General features: G+C 43.4%; 1 protein-coding gene across 3 annotated transcripts; it reads right to left on the bottom strand.

The window, feature by feature from the left end:
- Positions 1-5: 5 nt before the first annotated feature.
- MAP3K8 (mitogen-activated protein kinase kinase kinase 8) lies at positions 6-23,100 on the bottom strand. Of its 3 annotated transcripts, none has more exons than XM_037058119.1 (8): positions 23,018-23,100; positions 18,579-18,937; positions 11,408-11,575; positions 8,888-9,149; positions 7,312-7,418; positions 2,962-3,114; positions 2,030-2,276; positions 6-1,116 (listed from the first exon to the last, which is right to left on the bottom strand). In XM_037058119.1, the coding sequence occupies exons 2-8, from the start codon at positions 18,912-18,914 to the stop codon at positions 986-988; spliced, it is 1,404 nt and encodes a 467-aa protein (XP_036914014.1). In that variant the 5' UTR covers positions 18,915-18,937; positions 23,018-23,100; the 3' UTR covers positions 6-985. The 3 variants fall into 3 exon arrangements, with proteins under 3 accessions (XP_036914014.1, XP_036914015.1, XP_036914016.1); XM_037058120.1 differs by lacking the exon at positions 23,018-23,100 and adding an exon at positions 22,635-22,717; XM_037058121.1 differs by lacking the exon at positions 23,018-23,100 and adding an exon at positions 22,433-22,529.
- Positions 23,101-23,998: the final 898 nt, after the last annotated feature.

A 23,998-nucleotide genomic window follows, 5' to 3' on the forward strand; every position in this document is an offset into this window, starting at 1 on the left:
ATTCAGTAGACTTGACCAATCACACTGGATAAAAGTGTTGGTTTCATTTCCACGATGTAAAAAAATACTTTAAGTAGGAATATGCAGATACTTTACAATGTTAAAAATATATATAAGAAAGAGTCATGAGGGCATTTGATATAAAACATACATAGTATGCTATTTTAATATACAAATGCTTGAAAGAAAATAGTCATAGGAGGTACAAAAGTAGCATCATTAAGAATTGACAAAAGTTTCCACTTTTCATGAAGGTCACGTTCTCATCCTTTGGGATGTACAGAAATTATGTGGTTTACACAGTTTTATCCACATTCAAAACGTCGTGTTTTAAATGTTTTAAGCATGGCACATACAGTACAAAATGTTTCCATAGGAACACAACAGAACCCAGCACTAGTGGCCTGCTGTCGGGTGGCTCCTCACTGGCCGGCGAGCCACTTTAGGGACACTAGTTCAGCTTATTGCTACAATATTCAAGTTGTTCTATTCACCCAAAATATAATAACTTTAATTTAAACTAGAATCTACCAACACAGGCTCAGAGAGTTAGCATATATTATATACTGATATATACAAAACAACTATTCTGCATTAAATGAACTTCCCATACTTAAGTTAGAATCAAGAATAGTAATTTTAGGCTAATATATTACTCTTATAATTGGTATTTTTAAAAATCTCAACAAAGTGCACAGTGAATGAAATCAGTCACCAGAAACCATCCTTCTATGCATGCTTAACTTCCTCCCCTTCAGTCACACCACCTGAGAAATGAGAACCTTCAGCCCTGGTGGGTACCTGGGCAGCTGCACAAATCAAACACACAGGAGCCACATAGAGTCACATTCATGAGTCATGGGAGCCCACAGTGCCAGCTAGTAAGTGCTCCAATGCACTAGACAGAGCCCCTGTGTAGAGTCAGCAGAACAAGCTTCCGGGAGATAAAAGCTGAGTCTTCATTTAGAGCCAACGATGTCATCAGTCAGCCATATTCTAATGTTGGTGGACCCCGGACAAGGTTGAAATAGCCAGCCAGGGCTCCAAAGTCAATGTAGAGAGAACGCTGTCTCTTTAGCATCTCAGACTCCTCCGTGCTTCCTGTACATGAAGAATCTGAAAAGGGAAACATTGAAAACATAAAATAAATGACCAGGAAACATGTTCAACACTAAATACTTGTTTCTTCTGCAAAAAAATAAAATACAATAAAATAATAGGTTGGGCCTAATGAAATAGCATTCAAGCCCTAGTTTTACTAAAGAGCTACAGAACTGAACACCATGTACTAATTCACATAATATGTCATATACAAGAGACTTCAAAAAAGAGTCAATGACAGCCAGAAATTAGCTAGAAATCCTTGTATATTTTCCAACACCCCAGATGGTTCTCTTTAAATATGGAGAAGTCAGACAAGAAGCACAGAAATGCAAACAACCATTCCAGGCTTGACATCTGGGTTTGGACCTAAATGGATTAAGAATGCCACAGATTTTAATAACAAAAATAGAACTCCCTCCCACACATATTCAAAGCTCCGGGAATATGTGCTGATTCTCTAAATGGGAGAGACTCATAGCGGTTTAAGGGAAGACAGAAATGCAGCCTGACTTCAAACAACACTTCATCTGGGCAGAGCAGTGCCTTGACATTTCCGAGCAAGGACTGGCGTGGCTTTTACCATAACTGCACTTCACAGAACCCCACTCTTTACCAACAACAGAACTGTCCTGCTCGATCTGCTTTTGAAGGCAAATGCTATTCTGTGTTGCATAAAGGCAAGTCAGATGCAATTCTCAATGACTGTGTTACACCTGCACTAAAAACCTATTACAACTTGCTGGTAAATTAATCACTTTTTTAAAAATGCTTTCGCTAACATTCTTATTGAAATCTCTCAAAGAACTCATGGCAGTGAAGAAGTCCCTTTATTCTTTTTTCTAAGTGTGTTCACACTCCATCCGCGGAGAGATGGTGACAGAGAAAGAAGGGAAGCCGGGCAGCACGCACAGCGGGGTGTCCATACCTGCAATGTTCTCTGGAAGTTCCAACTCCTTCCTACTCAGCAACCTCTTCCGCTCAAAGAGGGCAGAGTCCAGACTCTGACAGCGTGGCTGGTCCTCTCTCGGGGGGTTCAGGGCCTCATGTTTGAGTAGGTCTGCTGCCCTGGGGCGGTGATTGGGGTTCCTCTCCAGGGCAGCCTCTATCAGCTCTCTCATGCCGGGACTGCAGTCGTCCGCAATGTCCTCTAACGGAGGGGCCTGTTTGTGGATCTATCAACAAACGAGCCCTCTCAGTACATGTAAGCATCAGACCTGAAACCACCCGCTCCAGAGGAAAAGTACTCCATCAACACGAACTGGAAACTCAGCCATCTCCCACCTCATGCCCTGCAGCAAATACAGTTCATACCCTGACACAAGTTACCCTTTAATTTCCTAAAAACACCAGGCTAAACCCATCTGTTGGTGCAGCGAAGAGGTACAGGCTAGGTTTGAATAAACACCAACAGCTTTATATCCCAACAGCGGCCCAAGGGTCACCATGCCGTCCCAAGGAAGTATCTGTTCCTAAGTCTCCCAACAATAAAGCAGGAGTTGCATGTTTCACTACGGGCCAACCTGGTGTGGGTATCTATAACTTAATACTTTAAGTGTTCAAAGAACATATACGATTGCTTTGGCTCAAAGATTTATGCAACTCTGAGGCTACTAAGTGGCATTTTATCATTACATATTTAACAGAATAGCATATCATTAATGCCCAAAATACATTTTAGTGAGTTCCCACTAAACTAGCAATGCCTTCTTTAAGAGAATGAGGCTTCCTCCACGTGGGAAGAACTTTTGGCTGCCTTTCGTGGGCCACTAGCTCACCAACATCGCACACAGGAAAGAGAGCAGCTTTCCTGAGCAGGTGGAATCCCACCCCCTTAAGTCCCAGGGGACCCCCACTTACTATGTACAGGTAGGAGGGGTAGGCTGAGCGAGGGTAGCGCTTCACCCAGGGTGGGGTGCCCGTCTGCATGTGGATGAGCGTGGCCCCCAGGCTGTAGATGTCTGCCTTGGTTGAATGGCCCCTGCACAGGATCACTTCTGGGCTCATGTAAATCTGAAAAAGCAGCAGGAAACATCAGTTTGACTGCCCTCATTGTACGGGTCTCCCCAGTCCAGTTCTGGAAGGTGGCCCATTCATTGATATCATATCTATTGCACCTTCATCCCTTCAGGGAAGCACCATTGCCGTGCTCCTGTAAGCTGAGCAGGGTAATGGACAGCCACCTGGGATCCCCGCTCATCAGAGTGCTGCAAAGCACTGTTGCATGTCTAACGCTTCTGCTAAAACACCACTTCCTTCCATGTTTAAGTAGACACCACAAATACTCTTCACTTCCTGTTTGTTACTAAATGGCCGAACCTCTAATTACCTGCAGTCATAAAAAATGGTAGAAGCCCACATGGTATTAACACTGGACACTTGAAAGAGAAGAACTTTAAAAAGTGAAATGTTAGGTCAGTGGATTGAGCGCAGGCCTGCGAACCAAAGGATCTCGGTTCGATTCCCAGTCAGGGCACATGTCTGGGTTGCAGGCCAGTTCCCTGCAGGCCAACTCCCAGCAGGGGACGCATGGGAGGCAGCCATACATTGATGTTTCTCTCCCTCTCTCCTTCCCCTCTAAAGATAAATAAATAAATAAAATCTTTTAAAAAAAGTGAAATGTTGTAAAAGTGATCTTAATTAGTCATTTCTATGAACTAGTTATTTCTACCTCCCATGCAGCTGCCCAGTGACTAAACATTCAAGGCCATGTTGATAATGTGTCAGTTCAATTTGGTTTCAGGAGTCTCTGCTTGGAAAGTAGGGCTAGATTTAGAAGTAGTTTCTCTAAGGAGTGTTTGTTTCTACACTTAAAAAAGAAAGAGAAAAAGAAAATAGACCCTGGTGCCCAATGACCTGTATTTATGGCTGGTCCAGACATACTTTAATGAACAATATTTCACTTTAAGAAATTCTGTATTGTCTGTCAGGGGAGTAAAGAGGAGTAAGTGGTCCCAGAATACATATCAAAGTAAATAAGTAAAGAACTGGCTTACAGAAACTGGGGAAATTGCCCGGTTTCCCCATCTAAACCCTGCTCAATTACTTCCTACAACACACTTCTCAGCTGGCCCTGGTGCTCTCACGCACGCTCTCTCTCTCTCTCTCTCAGCAAACTGGCCAAACCAATTTTCTTGTTCTCAAACTTCCCCTGAAGCAGAAACAGGTCTTGAAGGACCTTACTCAACACCATCACAAAGTGATGCAGTAGTAGGAGTCAATGTCAGTAAGGCATACCCCACCCCCCAACAGAAGGATCAGGCAAAGTGTTTACTGTTGGTGGAACCCACAGCAGCGGTGCAGCAGGCCTCTGCAGGCTCTATGTGACTAACATCTGGGGACAGCAGTGTCCTGTCCACCTGCTGATCTGGCTGCTGCCCCTCAGGCAGATTGCCCAGGGCTGCAGGGCCCAGTAGCTCAGAGGCTCTGCTTCCTCCAGTTCTGCAAGAGCCAGGGCAGCAGGGCACGGAGCCTGTGGACTCTGCAGGCTAGCTGACAGATGACACGGAGATCAGGGAGAGGCTCTGAGAGTGAAACACCCTCAGGCATGGGCACTGGCAGGGGGAACTGGGTGTCACGTCAGGGGTCAAGGCCCTCACCTCTCAGCACATTTATTAGAAAGGGAAAGAGATTGTGTGTGTATGTGTGTCTACACATATGATGATTATATGTGAACTTACACAAAGACCAAGCATTGAAATCAGAAGAATATAAAAACTTTCTAAAAAGGACCATACTATAACAGTGATTCTAATTAGCTACCTACATTTCTTATTTATTCTTTCTCTGCACCATACAATTAAAAAACCATAGATTAAATATATACCAGATTAACCCTGTATACTGGGTTGGACAAAAGTAAGTTTACAGCTGTAATACTAATAAATAATATAATAATAAGTAATACAAGAATAACTTCTGTGTTTCAAGTGCTCAAAACTATAAACCTGCTTTTGCCCACTCCCATGTATTATGTGGTTACAATACAATGTTCTGAATGTAAATGCTGAGAGAGAGACAGAGCCAATAGAGATGACTAGTGTCTGCACTGATGAGCTATATTGCAGGGACCAAAAATCGTCTACCGCTACTAAGTAATCAAGTGAATAAGTTCCAATGGAAAACAAGTCCATACAGTTGACTTTGACTCACTGTATCATACTGAGTCTTTAAGTTTGAGAAAAACAAGCTTGCTGATAAATGTCCACTGGTGACTTCACAACCTTGCTCATGATCAAATATCAGCTCCTAAGTACCACACAGATGGTAAACATAGGCTGATTTAGAAGAAAGTTTGTAACTATAAACACTAAACACCAAAGCTAATTGAAGCAATTTATATTTGGTTAAAATAACCAAATTCATACACTATGCAAGGGTAGTAAGATTATCTCATACTCAAGAACACATTCTTTTTGTGCTGGACAATCCCAGCAAGGGCATGTCTTCCTCCAGACATTGCAAAATGTTCAGTTTGATCATTCTGCCAGAAAGAAAAAGGTATTTTCCATTTTTTAATACCATAAGCAGTTTGTTTCTCAAGCTGGCTCCAGGAAAAAATGCTGGAGTGTCACGTATCTGAACTTCTGACTAATGCCAAAATATGCCAAATATGAACATTTTCCACAAAAAAGTCATCAGCATTGAGTATTAATAGATTTTGTGCTTTGGTGAAGTACTCTTAAAGATCCTGGGCTAAAGCATTTTTTTAAAAAGTCTACAGTTTTCTCTTGTGAATATTATTCTGCTCCAAGATGACCATCAAGCATCCTCTCTCAAGTATTTTCCAGAATAACTTCAGTAATATCAGCAAAAACAAGGATTTCTTCTGCTGCTCGGGGTAGTTTTTGCTCTCTAAGAGTTAAGAAAAGGCTTACGGCCCTGACCGGTGTGGCTTAGTTGGTTGGGCATCATCATGCCAAGTGAAACATTGCTGATTTGATTCCTGGTCGGGCACATGCCTGGGTTGTAGGTCTGGTCACGAGTTGGGGAAGATGAGAGATGCAACCAATCAACATGTCTCTCCCTCTCTTTCTCCCTCCCTTTCCCTCTCTCTAAAAATAAGGTCTTAAAAAGAAAAAATAAAAGGCTTGCAGAACCTTGTTTTGAAATGAAGCTTTTTTTTTTTTGCATTGCAATTGAATTCAGTGCAATTGATGTGTCTACCAGCTAGACTAAAGGTTGATACCAGGTTGCACTCTAAGACTGACCTGGTACTCTTGGGGCAAAGTTCTCTCCCTCCAGCATCTGGAGGCACTTCCAGTGGGGAGAAGGGCACGGGGTTGGGAGGCTGAGAGTTAAGCACCCACTGCAGTGGGATGGGCAAGGGAGGCAGCAACTGCACCTATTGACCTTCCCAATTTTATCCCCCATTGGCTGTCGTAACTAGCAGTGAACTAAATTGTTGCTCTGTTAATGATCTGGGTAAATTGAACACAGTTCCCTCTACAGTGGCCTACCAGCTAGCAGAGGCTCAACAGGCACTTGGCATGTAAATCAACTATCAACTTAATAATGTGGGTGTTCAATTAATTTTTTCCTGAAAACCCAGGAACGTATTTTCCTGAGCCTCATTTAGATTCAGGAAAGTTTTGTTTTGGTTTTGCTTTATTTTGCTTCCCAAATAGAAGTATTATAACTAGTTCACATCTTCAATACAATTCATCTATGCTATAATAAACTTGAGGTTTATTATAAGATCCCTAGGATTAAAGATAGATCTAAAATGTTGTCAGTCATCAATTAACAACTATGAGAATTGTGGCTATAAATGAACCAAAACGGTAATGTGTAAAAACATACACATTAGTTATATTATAAATGTATACAGCACTTAGATCTTAGACTTTAGACTCAGAAAAAAACTGGGTTCAAGTTCCTGATCTATAACTAGCTGAGAAGCTATGGGCACTTTATTTTGAACTCTTCAATCTCGTTTGCTTATTGTAAAACAGGAATCATAACAGTACTTGCCTACAATAACAGTATTTACCAACAAGAAGCTTGTGCTGAGGATCAAAAACCATTCACGTAAAGCTCCAAAGAGAACACGTGGCCCAAAACCAGTCCTCGTTAAGTATGTTCCAACGGTAATAAACATTTAACACAATGGCTTTTCTCCCCCTCTTTGTCCTTTCTGCAGTAATGCTAGAACATTTTTCATTTTTACTCTATAAAATATTGACCATTCTTGTAGGAATATAATTATACCTCTGTTCCACGGAGGTCCTTAGGAAAATAGATGTCTTCAGTCATCTGAACACTGAGGCCAAAATCCACCAAAACGGCTTTTGTGGACATGAAAACAATGTTGCTAGCTATAAAAAGAAGAACATTTTTAGTATAAAACTGTCCACCTACACATAAATAAAATAAAAACACTATCTAAAACAGCAAGTCCCAAATCAGAATAGCCTGAGAAGCTTTCCCTACTGAAATGGGTGTAAGATAGTCAAAAAAGGAGGCTGAGAGCGTAGGCGAAATCACTTCAGATCTGTTGGGAATTCAGCCGAGGTGGACATAAATGACTGTAGTCCCTAACAATGTTCAAGATCCAACAGCTAAGACATGGAAACTACCTCAGTGTTCACTGATGGAAAAACGGGTAAGGAAAATGTGATATGTGTGTGTGTGCGTGACCAATGTTATTCAGCCACAAAAAAGGAGGAAATCTTACTATTTGTGACAACCTAGATGGAACCTGAGGGCATTGTACGAAGTGAAATAAGTCAGACAGAGAAAGGCAAACACGGTGTAATCTCACTTCTATGTGGAATCTAAAAAATCCCAACTCATAAAAACAGAACAGACTGGTGATTGCCAGAGCCAGTGGGTGGGGAAAACAGGTGAGTGTGGTCAAAGGGGAAAAATTGCAGTTACAACATGAGTAAGTTCTGGGGATGTCACATACGGCATTGTAACTACAGTTAGCAATGCCACACGGCACATCAGAAACATGCTAAAAGAGTGGATTTAAAAGTTCTCACCACCAAAAACAAATTGTAACTATGTACGGTGATAATCATTAGTTAATTAACCTAATTGTGGTACTCATTTTGATATATATATATATATATATATATATATATATATATATATATTAGGTCAGGTTAGGTTAGGTTAGGTTAATAACGCAATTAGGTTAATATCAAATCATTACACTGTATGCCTTAAACTTATACAGTGTAATATGTCAATTATATCTCAAGCTAGAAAAAAACACAATAATGACCAAGAGATTGAGTTTCAAATTCTATGACATAAGCATATTATCAATCCACTTTCTAAAACAGAAAAAGTAAAACACCCATTTGTTTCAGTGAAAGTTTTGGTACTCCAATTGATCTTTAAGGGTCCACAGAGAGTGCCTCTCACACATTTCCTCATCATCACTTACTCCTAGAAAGCGGTCAGTGAAGGCTTGTGGAATAAACTATTGCCAATTTGACGTTCAAAACTTAAAAGCTATTTGTTTCTCAGAAAGATATGGATGTGTGTGTGTTTAAGTACATTAAAAGCCGTAAAGGCATAGGCAGCACTTAACAGATGTGCAGCTCTAATCGTTCCCGTGCCTGGATAGGGACCGTTCCTTGTGATGCTGAAAGTCCAGTGACCCCTCTTGATTCTAAAAGGTGTTTTGGAAGCACAGAGGAGGAAAGTACCAAGTGCTCCAAGGGAACTGTGCTTCCTACCACCGAGGATCTTTAGATTGAAGAAGGAAAGCACCCATTTGCCTCCTGTCTGAGTCTCTGTAAGACAGAAAGGTACATATCCAAAGATAACTCACGTTTAATATCATGGTGAATCACTTTCTTTGAGTGTAGAAAATCAAGTCCCTTGAGAACATGCTTTGTCACCCAAATAATTTCAAATTCTCTCATTGGTCCACAGCTCTCCAGTTTCTCCAGAACAGATCCGCCCTCGCCTGCTTCCATAAAAAGATGGACAGTTTCACCCCATAGGACGGCGCCATATAACTCAGCGATGTTCTCGTGCCGAAAACAAGCTTGGATTTCCACATCGGATGGCTTAAATTGATCCACTGGAATCTAAAATACAAAAATACCGGTAAGATTCTACGCAACCCCAGGTCAATACAGGTTCCTCACCCATGGACACGGAGGACCAACTAAAAGGGGTGTAAGCATCTGAAGACTTTGGTATCTTTGGGGTTTCCTGGAACCACTACCCCTTAGAGACCAGGAGGTGACTGTAATTTAGGTCAACCCACAAAGTAGGAGACAAATAAACACCCTCCAGGTGCCCTGATCTATATAAGATTATACTGCCTTGTTGAAATAATGTTGACTTGAGATGAGTCTTTAATGTTGGTTTTACATAAACAATTCAAAATAAGGAAATTAAAAAACAAAAGGAGTATAAATTATTATTTTCATTTAGAGTACAGAAATCCAACCAAAGAATCATTTATGACTGAATCATAAGAGGTGGTTTATTATCTATTATAGATGTAATTTCTAAAATACTTAGATTTTAGGTCATTTTTTCAGCATTTCTTGTCATGAAATAATGTCTTTGGTCCCACAGCTCACGCTCTAACAATGCATTTAAAATAAGCACTTGGCCCTGACTGGTGTGGCTCAGCTAGCTGAAGCATTGTGCTATAAACGGAAGGGTCATGAGTTTGATTCCCGGTCAGGACACATGTCTAGGTTGCAGGTTTGGTCCCCAGTTAGGGGGTGTATAAGAGGTAACCAACTGATGTTTCCCCTCTCATATCAATGTTTCTCTTTTTCTCCTTCTCTTCTCCTTTCTCTACAATCAATAAGCATGTCCTCAGGTGAGGATAAAAAAAAAGTCATTCATAAAGAAAGAAGTAAAATTTTCAGTGTAAATAGATATAAAATGTCTCCAAAATATAGTGCTAGATGATAAAAGATGAAGAAGTACATATATTATTTTCCCACTTGCAAAAAAAAACAGAAAAGAAAACTTAAACTGTATGTCCACAGAAACTTTTTGGAAGGATACGTAAGAACCTGTTAACAGTAGTTCCCTCAAGGAGAGGGAACTCTTCTGCCTACTGTCTTTTGATCTGCCTGGCATTGGTAATCACATGCTTTTCTTTTCTAAGAAAAAATATAGCTTAAAAGCTAAATATAAGTACGAAGAGGAAAACAAGCAAGCTATTTCCCATGCCTTTTATGAGGGAAGTGCAACATGGACACTTGGGTTCTAAGAGCTTTGTAAAACGTCACCAGGCTTTTTGAAAAGAACTTGAACATGTCCCTTCTGAGTGCAAGCTTCACGTGGCTTATTATGATGCCCGCTCTTTTTCTTCTAATACCAGAGAGTCCACCAAATTTTTATGAAGGAACAAATGAGGCCAACATATCGTCAATCTTTTAAATTGACAACAGGGAGTGAGATGACATTCAACAATTTTTTTTATTTTATTTCGGTTAAATCAAGTGAGTTTGTTGCACTTAAAATGTTTTAAAGTAAAACAGACACACATAAAAGTGTAACACTGGTTAAGTATCAAACTCAATGAATTACCAGCCGAACACACCCATGGAACCATCATCACGATGAAGAAGCACAACTCCACCCACACCCAGAGACCCCTGTGGGCCCCCTTCCAGTCCCCAGGAGCCCACTAACCTGACTTCTAACAGCATGGATTTCGTTAGCCTGTTTTTGGCCTTCTACAAGTAGAATCTCCTACTGCAGATCTTATTTTGTGTCTGGCTATTTTAGTTCAATGTAACAATTAGGAGATTCATCTACATTATTGTTATTGTAAAGCATTTATTTTCTTGGGACTATTACAAACAGTGCTGCCATGGACACTCTAGTACGTAGCTTTTGACAGCCACGTGCCCAATGATGGGCTAATAAGCAGAGATGGGATCTTTTTAATAATTGGTCTCTTTAAATTCAACCCTTTTCCAGTTTCTGCTTCCCTGCCAGTCCCCCATCCCCAGGGAGTGGGACCAAAGGAGCAGCACAAGGCTTTGCTCCTAAACGGACCTGCTCTTCCGCCTGACCCCCACCACAAGAGGGGTGACGTGAGATGACATTATCCAAACTGGTGCTAAATTAGCCAGCACTTTCTTTTTTTTATCATGGCAAACTGGATTAAAATCAACGGTGCGCTATGGCAGATTTCGGGGCTGAACGACCCCAGGTAGCAACCAAATCCATCAAACACAGTTGCTGTTGGACAGGGCAGCCTTAGACCAGATCCAATTGAAAGGTAACAAGTTTTGAGTAATGCAAATAAACAAAGCGATGACACAATCTTAAACATGCAGTGTGTGCTGTCTGGTTGCAGAGTACATACCAGTTTACATGCCATTCTTTTCTTAGTCTTTATATCTTGTGCTAAGTACACTTTCCCAAAGGCCCCTCGAGGAATGAAATCGGAGCCAATATTCCTGTAAGTCAGCTTCCAGGGGACGAGGAGAACATCAGAGTCTATCTGATAGCGTCCATTTTGGGGAGTGATTACCTACAACAAATAAAAATGCAGGAGAGTGAGAATCCCAGCAAAGTACTTTTCTAAGACACGCCCTCTAAAAACTGGTTACTTTAGATTGCATTCCTCCGCGCAGTGTCTGAAATTCGTGTCACTGTGTGTAATCCTAACAGTGTGCAGGGACTATATTTAGTTTCGGCAAGGCAGAGAAAGCATGTAACAGAGACATGTCCATCCCTGGTCGGACCTGATCAGATTTCCACCTACTCAGGAGCCATTAATTGCCAAGTAGAACTTAGAAATGATTTACCTAAGGGAGCGTGACTACTGTGACCACGAGGCCAAAAATAAAGATTGCATAAATACAAACTGTGCCTGCAAGGTGACTTGCTTCCAATTAGACCGTGCAAGCCTGTTAGTCCACATAGCTATTACTCACACATGATGCACCCAGAGAGAGTGTGGAAATAGACTGAGGATCATGGAGGACTCTGAAAAACAAGGTGTTATACCAGAGCTATGAGTTGACGGTGCTACCTATATAAAGTAAGGGCAGAATTATTCCTCATCTACTTACTCACTTAATACTTATCGAGTGCATAATATGTCCCAGGCACTGTGTTTGGTGCTGGAGAGGCAGCTATGCCTAAGAGATGGATGACCCCTGACCTCGAACAGCAAGCACTCAGAACAAGAGATTTCAAAACCAGTCCACTCCAAAACCAAGGGATGTATTCTGATAGCCGTGTGGGTTAGGAGCGGCTGCATTTGTAAAAACTCATCAAACTGCACATTTAAGATCTGTGTATTTTACCGCATATAAGGTCTATCTCCATTTTTAAAGAGTAAAATATTAAACAGAGAAATAACTAAAATCAAAACAAACTAATAAGGTAGTCCACAAGAGACATGACATGGCGTACAGGCCTGAAAAATGTTTAAAGTGTTTTTCCAAGGGATAAAGTGTCTCAGAAATACAACTGTTTCCTCAGTGTAACCAGATTATGAATTCGGGAATCGTGCAACTGCCAAAGCAGCATCATGTTATAAGTACAGATGAAGCGAAAGGGGGCCACAGGGCACACAGGGAGGGAATGGACACCTGGCTCACGCACAGATGCCGGGAGGGGGGATGGGGAGGGGGTCCTCACGGGCCTCTGCGCCCGAAACGGTTCCGCTAACCGGAAGGGCTATTTGCTCGGTCTCCGCGATGGCTAATCTTAGCGGCGCACTCCGCAAACAGATGTGCTCACTATTAGGGCACGCAACAGAGTAACCTGAATACTTAGAAATGTGAAGTCACGTCAGTGAAGAATGAACTATTTACTGAGCAGAGCCTCCGTGGGACCCTGCGCAGAGCCTTGGAGGGGAAATGACAGAGGGCAGACCACAGACTTAACTCGTCGGACATATGACCTCCTTTCAAGAAGTGTGTCACCTCGAGTTAGGAGGTACGGGAGGCCTCTTTTTCCAGATAAGAACGTGATGAATCTAGTTCCCTCCCACATTCAGGCAGAACCATGCTCACACCACATTTGACTGTACTCGAATATTACCTTTCTTTTAAAAAAAGATATAGATAAATAATTTACATATAAAATAGTTTCTTACTTGTCTTTCTTGTGATTACATATTTACAGCTCCAATTTCACCAGAGCCTCTTGGTCGTCCACTTCAGTGTTTAACTCACTGCCATGAAAGCTTTACTTTTGTTAAACTAAAATGTGTTATAATCCAATTTGACCTGTGTCCTCTTATTCTGTCTCAGAGGATGAAGCACATAATAGCAGCCACATACCCAGCGCCAATTACCGAACAGGCACTATCCTCAGTACTTGGCACATTATCTCACTGAAATCTCACAACAGTCCTACACAGCGCTATTTTTATCTCCTTTTTAAATACGAGAAAACTGGCTTCAAAGGTTAAGTAACTCGAGTCAGTGACAAAGTCAGGATTCAAACTCAGAGCTGCCTGACCCCAAAGCCACCACTCCTATCCTTTGGATAAGAGCCTTTTATCTTCCAGGAAGCTATAATTAAAGCTAAGCCATGACCCAAACCAGTTATTAAAAGCCTATGTTTACATGTCACTGAACACACCTTAGCCTTCTCTTCTTTGGATTAAGTCCTGCAAGGGCCTTCACCCCTATTTCACAGTCTGCCGCAGGCAGGGCGACCCCTCTGAATGCCCCACAAGGTCTCCACGGCCACCTTTGAGGACAGGCCCTAGCGTACAGGGTGAGAGGCTGCTTTGCAGTTTCTGCACAGCCCCTGGTTTTCCCCTTGCCCTGGACCTTCCCTATTTGGGTTTGAGATGCTTTTGTTTTCCCCTCTTCTTCTTCTTCTTCTTTCTAGGGGCCCTACCAAATAATCTTGTGGATCTTTGTGCTGCTTGTTTCTGCCAATTCTTCAACTGCAAGTGCAGACATGATAAACCTTTGACTTCCTCATCCAGGCCACTGTCACAGGCACTGGACAATACTGGGCCAGAAGCAGCACTGAAGTACCCAGAAAAATCCTTAGGTGTTTCAGTAAAAAGAAATTTCATAAGAGACCCATGTGATGTGGTTGCTATGAAATGAATGAGTCCTCGGGCTCCACGAAAAGAGCCAATGACCTAGAACACAGGCACAGCTGGCCCTGTCTCACTCTGCTGGTCACGTCACAAATGGCCTGCCACACTCATGTTCTGGGCTTCGAGACAGGCACTGCACAGGCCTGCATTAAGAGGGAGCCCAGATGCTGGGGACAACTGACACTACAATACCCAAGAGGTAGCCGACACAGTGAGATGTGCTTGTGAAAGAGGAGAGGAAATGTGAGGAACAGGCGATTTTCAAAATATCGCCAGGACTGTCACGAGGAAGGAGAGCAACAATTATATACAATAAATACCGCAATGGTTCGTGTTCTTTCAACACTCACGATGTGTAAACAGGTCACGTGCCTTCGGCATTCTTTCTAACAGCAACTATGGAGTAAGTGCTGTCATGTTACCCATTTTCCAGTAAGTAAACTGAGGCACAGAGGGGTGTGCTACGTAGCTCAAGGTCACACAGCTAATCCATTTCAGAGCTAAGATACACACACAAGCAGTTTAATTTATGGGCTCACAATCACAGTCTTCCCCACTACTTATTCCATATACCTTCTGATGGCCAAAGAGTAGAAACAGGACTAAGAGGAATCAGAGATGGATTTTAGTGTTATTGGAGGAAGGACTGTCTTATAATCAGAATTGGCCAAATACGAAATTAAATGTCCCACGACATGATTAACTCTTCATCATAGCTCCAGCAGTTACTGGAGATGATCAGTGGGGTGATTGCAGCATCAGACAGGAGATGGTTTGATCAGTATCTTTAAGGTTTTTCTAGCCCCGAGAAGCCAGAACCAGCCTCTGAAGAACAGCATGCAGCATCTCACACCCATGTCTGGGAGGGGGCCTTGAGGGCCCTTCAGCTCCTCATATCATCACAGAGTCAAGTGTTTGGAACCCACTTTAGGTCATGCACCCCAGATCGGGTTATGAATTGTCTAGACTATCAATAACCTGAAAAGCATCTAATACAAAGCAACCCCAGTGTTAATCTCCTAGTTTCTTCCCCGAACCTGCTGGGAGTTGGTGAAATCTTTATGAAGTATTTTTAGGAAAAGAGCATATACCTGCACACACACGTGAACCATCACTTAACATGGCTGTGCTTCAGGATATTTTTGTAATTCCTAGGGTGTGGTACCTCCACCCTAGTTAACCAATTGCCTCCACAGGCACTGTGGTGCTTGGTTGCCCAGAATACTCCATGTCTCCACGCCTCCAGGCTTTTGCGCATGCTCTTCTCTTCAGCTGGAATGCTCTGCTCCCCACCCCTTTATCTGGCTGAGTCTAACTCAGTAACTTAGGCATCAATTCCCCTTGGAAGCCTCTCTGACAATCTCCTGGCTGCCCTACCCCCCACCCCATGGCTGTGTGAGGTACTCTGTCTGACCATCCCCACAGCAATCATAGCGTAGTTGTCCTGGGAAGTACCACATTGCATTATAATTGCCTGTTTACTTGCCTCTTGCAATCGCCGTGCACTAAGCTACCAGAAGGCACAAACCATTCAGTACTGCATCTCCAGCATCTGGAAAAGCACTAACACTCTGGGGCTGCTCCAGCTATGTCTAGCAAATGAATGGCAAACACTTGAATGAAAGCATTTGGTCCATGCGTAGATACACTTAGAGTAGACTTTGTCATGGAACCAAGCTGTTTGGTAGATAATTAGCTGTCATTTTGTAGAGCAGAGAGACAGAGCAGCAAATGAAGCCCCAAAGAGAAAGATTTGGAGAGGGTATTGGGGGGAAGACCCTGGGAAGAGAAAGCTTTTGACCACAAGATGGTTCCAAGGAGACCCCGATGTGAGGATGAAAGGGAGCTGAAGTAAACCTGCACCCTGGACCATCTTGTCTCTGGCTACGATCAGGGACAGAAAGCATGTTTCCTGGGTAATTCATTCCTCACGAAACGCAGAGCTGTGACGGGCTGCAGCAGCCACAGGGATGGAGCTGATTCTTAAGGGCAGTGACAGGAAAGCCACCCAGGGCCCCGAGGCACCTGACACTGGCCTGCTTTTCCCAGGGAGGCACGGTCCACGTTCCCGTGGATTTTAAGGCTTTCTCGCTATTCTGGTTTGTTTTTAAGTCTCCTTGCTTTATATTTTACATTTCTGATCAATTTTAAAGTAAAACATCTTTTTTAAGTTTTCAAGATCCCTGCCTTATAATTGAGTTGGCCAAAAAGTTAATTTAGTTTTTTTCCTATGATGGATCTAGTAGTGCTTAGTTAGTCTTTAACTTCATTCAAAATAATTTTGTTAGACTGTATTGTGACAGCTGTCCTATCAGCACGCATTTCTAAAAAATTTCTAAAACTTTGATAAAAATTTCATTTTATCAAAATTGATGAATTTTTGTGGACCCACTTTAACACTGATGATGGAAGAAAATAATCAACATCTTCCAAGTATTATGCTTTATTATTTCAAGAAAGGTAAAAACACAACTGAAATGCAAAAAAATATCTGGACAATGTATGGAGAAGGTGCCTTGTGAAGTTTCTTGGCACTGTGGCCATTTTGGCCATAAAACTCTTTGCTGTGGGGCTGTCTTATGCACTGGAAGGTGTTTAGCAGCACCCCTGGCCTCTACTCACTAGAAGTCAATAGTGGGAGATAGCAACACACTCAAAATATCCAATTATTAGAGTTATTGATGAAAATGAAAATTCAGTTTGAGGAAAAGAACTAAACAAACATTTTGGCAACCCAATATATGTCCTATTCTTAAATTTCCTCCGAAATACAGATTTCTTCATTGACAGGGCATAGATCCAATGACAAGAATTGACACTCTACTGTGACCGTTAGCTCATCTAGAATTTCCACTTTCTTTAAATGTCTTCATTACTCTCCTTTTCTGACTTGGCTTTTTTTTTTTAACTCCAAAACCTTCAGGTTGTAAGTTTCCTGAATTGTTTCTGTGCATTCCCTGTGAAGGTCTATGTCCCGTCTCTCACCAGTCTGAGGGGCCAGGGGAAACATACCTGAGTCTCTACATATTTACAAGCTAAAATAATTTGTTTATTCTGCATATTTTCCCTTAAAATGTCCATTTTGACAAATAAATGTTAAAAATAGAAATGCAGGCCCTGGCTGGTGTAGCTCAGTAGATTGAGCACAGGCCTGCGAACCAGAGGATCGTGGTCCGATTCCCAGTCAGGGCACATGCCTGAGTTGCAGGCAGGTTCCCTGCAGGCCAGTTCCCAGCAGGGGACACATGAAAGGCAACCATACATTGATGTTTCTTTCCCTCTCTCCTTCCCCTCTAAAGATAAATAAGTAAAATCTTAAAAAAAAGAAATACATAACCAATTATGTTTGTCATTGTAAGCATATATATATATATATGTATTTTTTGAACTGGAGTTCTTTAGCTGTATTTTACTTACGAAAACCAGGTGTTGCTTCTAGTTTAATGATTAGCTGAAGTAATATTCTCAATGTAAAGTACTTTGTCAACTATTAAATACAATTTGGTACACTAGACCAAAATAAATCATACAACTATATAAAGTGTAATCTTCCTCCAACTTGAACTACAGATGAACATAACTGGCTTCTAATAAAATTATTCACTATATAGCTGTCCTAAATTACTGTGTTGTTTTTAACTGAATGAATCTGTAGTATGCAGAAAACCCAAAAGCATTAAATTTTTTGTCCAGACTCTTTACTGCTCAGCACTGACCTTCCCCGCACAGGGGCCACTTTGCTGTTTACATGCATCAAAGTCAAAGGAGTCACTTTCATCCATAAGCGTGCTCTGCAAGTTACCACCTACTACTTTGTTAATTGTTCTTTTTCAAAAATTAGATCACCTTTAGCCAACCTACAATCACCTCTGACACACTAAGAGACTGAGAGAACGCCAGGCACACCTAAACACATCACCTGATCTACTCGTGTGGCAACAAAGTGTTGTCATAATATTTTGGATTATTTGCATACTTGGGTCTAAGCAAGTATGTCATGTGTCATCCATACCGTGTCAATTAAAGAGAGTGAATCTATAGATAGCTATTTACTGCCTACCCACTACACGTTTCTACAACTGAATTTAGCCAGTATTGATGTTGTGACTTTTCTAGATGGGACAAGGAAAAAAGAAGAAAATAACTCACCTTCAGAAATATTAATTATTCCCCCCTCAGATGCAGGATTCTCATTAAGCCTTTCTCTTCTTCCTAATGACTCAGCTTTTTAATTAATTGTTAAATTAAAATACACTTCTCTTCATCCCCTATTTGTAGCACTACAAAAATATTTAATGGAACTTTTAATGAAGATTCTTTTTGTATCTTTAACATGAAGATGATTCTTACAAATATTACATTTTAAAAAATGCTACCTGGCAGCCAGTGTAAAGCAAGTTCAAATGCTACAGGGGTTAAGCTACACACACAGCACTCAACTGACCAGGAAAAGACATACCATATTTAATAAAATTCCAGATTCCTGTCGTCTGTGTCCATAAAGACGCTTTGCGGTATTGGATATGTGGTTTGCAAAAGCTAGCAGGTCCTCCACGGTCCCGTATCTGACTGACGACAGCCACGGCCCCTCCTGGCCGCTGAGCCGCAGGGACTCCGAACGCTCCTCGTTCTGATTGCTGTCTTGACACATGGTCATCAGGCTGGGTTCATAACCCGCTGGCTCTTCACTCACGTAAAGATTTTCCATAATGTCTATTACATCAGACACATTCAAGTGGTTAATTAATAAATCAATTTCTTCTTTATTATCACTTCCAGTGCTCATGTACTCCATTACTGTTGTGCTTTCCAGAGAGCCTGCAAAAGAAAACATAAATACTATGTTCACTATATTTGTGTTTTGGCATTTGAAATCTGTGGGAAGCTGACATAAAATGATAGGGCTTCTACATGTCTTTATTTAAAAAACGAGGGCTCTGTGTGATGTGTGAGTTCAAGTTGACAGGGAAGCAAGGGACCTTAGATAACCTTTAGCCCAGCTCACTCACTCTGCAGAGGGGAAACCTGAGATCCAGACAGCTTACTCCTTACTGACTAAGTAGGTGGCATCAGCCATAGCCACTGAAAACAAACTTTCCCTAAACACAAACAGCTCAGGAACCCCAGGAGCTGAGGCTCCAGGTCCTTTACAGCTTCCAACCCTGCAGCTCCCCCAAGGCAGCAACCCTCCCTGCGTGGGTCTCATGCCTTTTATGCCTTGGGTGTTAAAGGAAAAAGAACTACTTGACCACATCCAGGAGCTAACCTCACAAACAAAATTCAGGCCCCAGAGCTAGAATCATGTTAAATGGATTTTAATTTAAGCAAATTGATGATAATAGGTCAGCGCTCAGGAATAATTCTGATGCAAATGACTTAAACAGCTCATTTAGACAGGGGAAAAATCTCCTTCTGCCAGCAAAGGGTATGAAAAAAGGAAAGAAGATTCATTTACCCTGTGAGTCAGCTGGCCTCCCTTGAGACCATAATTTTTTACTATAAGGCATACACCTCAAGGTGCCAAGAAAGTTAACACGTAGATCAATGACCCTGTAGAAGTCGTGGTCTTACAAAGAGGCCAAGAAAGCCAAATTTATCATAGGCAACACTCAAATTAAGGCCAATCAACTATATTAGCCACTATTGTACTTCTGTTCTTACATACCCATCAGGTGCTGCACCTGGAAACTTGTAAATGAGAAAAAGAAGGTAAGCCAAGGGTAAAAATGATGCTCAGAATTTTAGAACAACCCAATTAAAGATAAAAAAATGTAAGCAACCTAAAAGAATCTGGAGGCCTGTATGTCTTCTTAAACCATCGCACTCCCCAAAGCACAGCCCCGCTCTGAAGGTGTCGCAGATGCACAGGAGCACAAGCCTAACACATTCCACACTCAGAGCGGAAAGGACTGCCTGCAGCTGCAGAGCAAGGCTCCAGGAAATGTCCCACACGCAACCCACCACTCGGCCACCGGCCTCTGAGTGCACCTCATTTCAGAAAAGAACCACGCGATATACAGATGGTATATTACAGAGTTGTGCACTTGAAACCTATATAATTTTTAACAAATGCCACCCCAATAAACTTAATACAATTTTTAAAAATTAAATAATTCAAAAACACAAGAAAAGAATCATTCAATGTTGTGTCATCGTTAATGTGACATTCATTTTCTGATGTGATGTACTGAGCTTCAGAAAAGCAATGTAGCATCCCGCAGTCTGAAATTCCATCTAGACTCACACTGCCTGGGATCAAATCTTGCCCCTCTTCTAATGTCTGCATGACTCGGGCTATAACACCTTAGCTGTGCACCTCAACTCCCCCATCCGTTGAGTGGAATCACAAGTGCACCTACCTCACAGGACGGCTGTGAGGGTTAAAGGAGCTCATGTGCCTGGAGCAGGGTCTGGTGCATGGTAAAGAAGCTGTGTCATTTGTAAGTGCTATTCTGTGCACAAAAGACACAAGGACAGAGTCAGCCACCTGGCTTTGCACATATTGCATTAGGCCTCCTTTCTTATCTGCAAGTGGGATGTGGCTACCTAGTCCCCAGCTTCTGCACAGTAAGGTTTTAAAGATTGTATCTAAAACAAAAGACAGAGAAAAAAATGGCAGAACCCTATGAAATGTTTTGATGGCTGTTATCCCCACAGTTGCATCGAGAGGGAAAGAAAGCTCCCTCTCAAAATCGTATACACTCTTGGAGTCTGTTGAGTTATGAAAAGAATTTCTCCAGTTAAGGGAGGAACACTGACTTGGGTTTCATTGAGCCATTTAGTTGCAGTTTCTACTTGTAGAATTTACTGAAAAACAGAAGTTAAAACAAAAATAGCCTGATCTAGGACCCCACTGACTGGAAAGTTCCAAGGCTGCTGGACTGACTTATCAAATGGCTGACTTGAGAGAAAATAAAGTTCCTGATAGTAATGTGACTTAAGAAAGAAGAGGAAAAGTCCATACAGTTTACAAGTCAGTCGGCTGATCCTGAGAGGAAAGGCAGGTTACAGTTTTTATATCCTGCAGAAATGCTCAAGTATCTATATGTAAAACCTAAGTAGGAGCTTAAATACACACAACCCTAAACTTCACAGTGGGGCAGGGCAGGAGGGGGAAGGGAGCAGGAGGGAGGCCACGAAGGAGGGCAGGAGAGGTGGAGGAGTGTATGACTGAGCGTATCATCAGAGCCAGGCATAATTCCTTAGCAACATGAAGCTCCTCTCACGCAAACCGGCGCTCCGGGGAGCAGCCCTGATGACCAGTCCGCCCACTAAGTACCCCTGCAAAGAGCCTCAGCACTTTCAAGCCTAAACTTAGCAGACATTTAGCAGATTTCCAAGTTGTGCATCACCAGTACCCACGTAGAAACAGTGTGGATTGTGAAGATATTGGACTTTAATAATAAAGACCCTTCCCCACATGGTTTAAAATCCTCATAAAATGCCTACTTCTTAACAAAGTAGGTGACTGTGCCACTTTTAGAAATGGAGAGATGGGTAAATACAGTAAAATGATTTGCTTCAAATTACTTCAGAAATCACCCATTAAACCAAGAGGAAATCCTATTGCTAAACATTAAGGTTAAACTCTTGGCCCTGTGCAGCACAAAAACAAAAGTGAGGGTTCCTGGCAAGTGGGAATAAAAATGGCTAAGGTTACAGGCATCAGCTTCTGCCTAACAAAGGATGATCATATGCGAATTACTTCCCATTTAAGCAATTTTTCAGCCAAAATAGCACACTGACCCTCAGAGCACATCTCTTAGTATATCTTTTTGTTAACAAAAAGCCCCCGAATGGTGCAGTTAGCTGTACAGAAGCACAGTCACCCTGTTCCAGAACCTCTATATGCCTCAATCACCTAATTTTCCTTATAGAACGAAGTCGTAAAGGGCCAAGTGCCCGGAGTGTCGTACACAAATTCAACCCATCACAGCTGGGGGCGTCTGCTGGAAGCAGATTATATTCTACTTGGCAAATACCTGAGACTTAGGCCACAGATCCGTAAGGCAGCTGTATTACTGTTTCGTTCCCTGTTCTTATCAGGACGCCCTTTATTCTGGATCAAAATATATCTTTCCAAAAGTGAAACAGGTAGACACTGTAATGTCTTCACTTAAAGACCGCTGGTGGCCTTCTCTGTCTACTTTTGGGATAAGCTCGTGCTGCTTTCTAAGCACTGTTCTGCACCCAGAACTAGAAGAATTTCGGAGTCCTGCTATCGCATTACCACTGGAAAATATCTGCGAAATAACTTTTCGCCTCGTAATATTCTTAGACCAAAGCCCGGCATTCGTGTTCTGCTCTACTCACCCTTTACCGGAGGGTATAAGCATGAAATTAAGTTTCAGCTCTTCAGACTCCTCATTGCTCCGCCAACTCCCCCCGCCCCGCCCGCCGCACTCCCTTCCTTCCGATCCTCAAAGTTAAGGGAGCTTTTAAGAGTTTGTCAATTTGAAAGCACTCGTCATTTGGCCGAGGGCAGCGGGGCCCCCAGCCTCTAAGGTGCACTCACTGGGAGTCGGCACGGAGAATGCAGCCGTCCGGGAGGCATTCGCGGTGGAAGGCGCGGCGGCCCGGGACCCTGCTTCCCCGCTCACTGTCCGGCAAGCACTGCCGGTAAGCTAGGGATCCGGGAAGGAGGAGGAAGGGGGCGGAGTCGCGAGTCCACGGCGCGTGAGACCCTTGCGCAAGGTGCTTTCCAGCTGGGGTGGCCGCAGCCGCGACCCGCCGGGAGGACGGAAGCGCAGCCAAGCGAGAGGCCGGCACGCCCCCACCTTCAGGAGCCCCGGAATCTACCCCCTCCCGGGGACACCCTCCCTCTCAGCAAGAGAGGTGGGGTATCAGGGAGAGCTGAGACTAGAAGATAACCCCCTAAACCCCCGAATTCTGGGTTACCTGCTGCCTCCGCTTGCCCCCGCAGCCTGGGCGCTCCAGCTACCTCTCCCCGACGGCTTGGCGCGCAGCAGGTGGCCGACCCTCCAGAGCCGGGCGCGCCGAGACACCGAGGTCCGGCGGTGGAAGAGGCTGGAGCCAGGGCGACCGGCCCCAGAGCGCGGTGCCTCGTCCAGACCTGAGCGGACTAACGAGCCCCGGCCGTCCACGTCTGCCCCTGACTCACAGCGTCTGAGCCGGCGGAGGGGCGGCGCAGCGCACGCTGGCCACCGCCTCTCCGCCTTTTCCATTTCCCCTTTCTCTCCGTAAACAGAAAGAATTGCGGGGAAGCCGAAGCCCCAGCGCAGGGAAATTCCGTCCTCCCCCCTCGCCCCCCCACCTCCCTCCCCAGTTTGCCCTCGGGCTCCCGGGCGGAGTGGAAGGCGAGATGAGGGAGGAGCGAGCGCCTTTTTGGGAGGAGCTGGCTCTGAGCGCTCGAGTCGGGGGATCGCCACGCCACCTACGGGCCGGGGACAGTAGTCGAGCGCCTGAGACACCCTTGAGTTTTCCCTCGGACCTAGTGGCTGGAAAACCTGGTGGAGTTATAAAGCGCGACCATGCCTCCACACCCGTTCTGGGTCCCAGGAAGAAGATCGTATCCCCTAATGAGCGAGCACCCTCGGTGTTATTCTGGTGTTCGAGGCCCAAGCGGAGAGCCGCCCAGGCCCTTTCCCGGGCCACCATTCCCCTGGCGACTAAGGTGCATGTGTTGTCCCTGCTGCGCTGCAGGAGGCGCAGTAACGTCTGGCCTCCTCTAGCCTCGTCCAGGTTCCGGTTCAACACGAAACGCGCAGTGCTACTGCCGCTGGTCCGGACCCACGTACTTGGGTTTAAAGGTTTGGTTAAGGCTGCCGCAGGCTGGGCCAGAACCTGGAGGACGAGCACCTGGAGTGGGGCTGCTGTACTCCGCCGGAAAAAACCCGGTTTTATTTTTTATTGGACCTG

Source organism: Sturnira hondurensis, unplaced genomic scaffold, assembly GCF_014824575.4.
Source record: "Sturnira hondurensis isolate 20B ecotype Veracruz unplaced genomic scaffold, ASM1482457v3 Scaffold0009906, whole genome shotgun sequence".
Lineage (NCBI taxonomy): Eukaryota > Metazoa > Chordata > Mammalia > Chiroptera > Phyllostomidae > Sturnira > Sturnira hondurensis.

What these genes read in the sequence shown, in the direction of transcription:
- MAP3K8 (XM_037058119.1), bottom strand. Translation starts at nt 18,914, where the DNA reads ATGGAGTACATGAGCACTGGAAGTGATAATAAAGAAGAAATTGATTTA. An exon ending in CTGGAATTTTATTAAATATG is followed by an intron (nt 11,576 to 18,578) that starts GTATGTCTTTTC and finishes TATTTGTTGTAG; the next exon opens with GTAATCACTCCCCAAAATGG. An exon ending in ACTTCCAGAGAACATTGCAG is followed by an intron (nt 1,117 to 2,029) that starts GTATGGACACCC and finishes TTCCCTTTTCAG; the next exon opens with ATTCTTCATGTACAGGAAGC.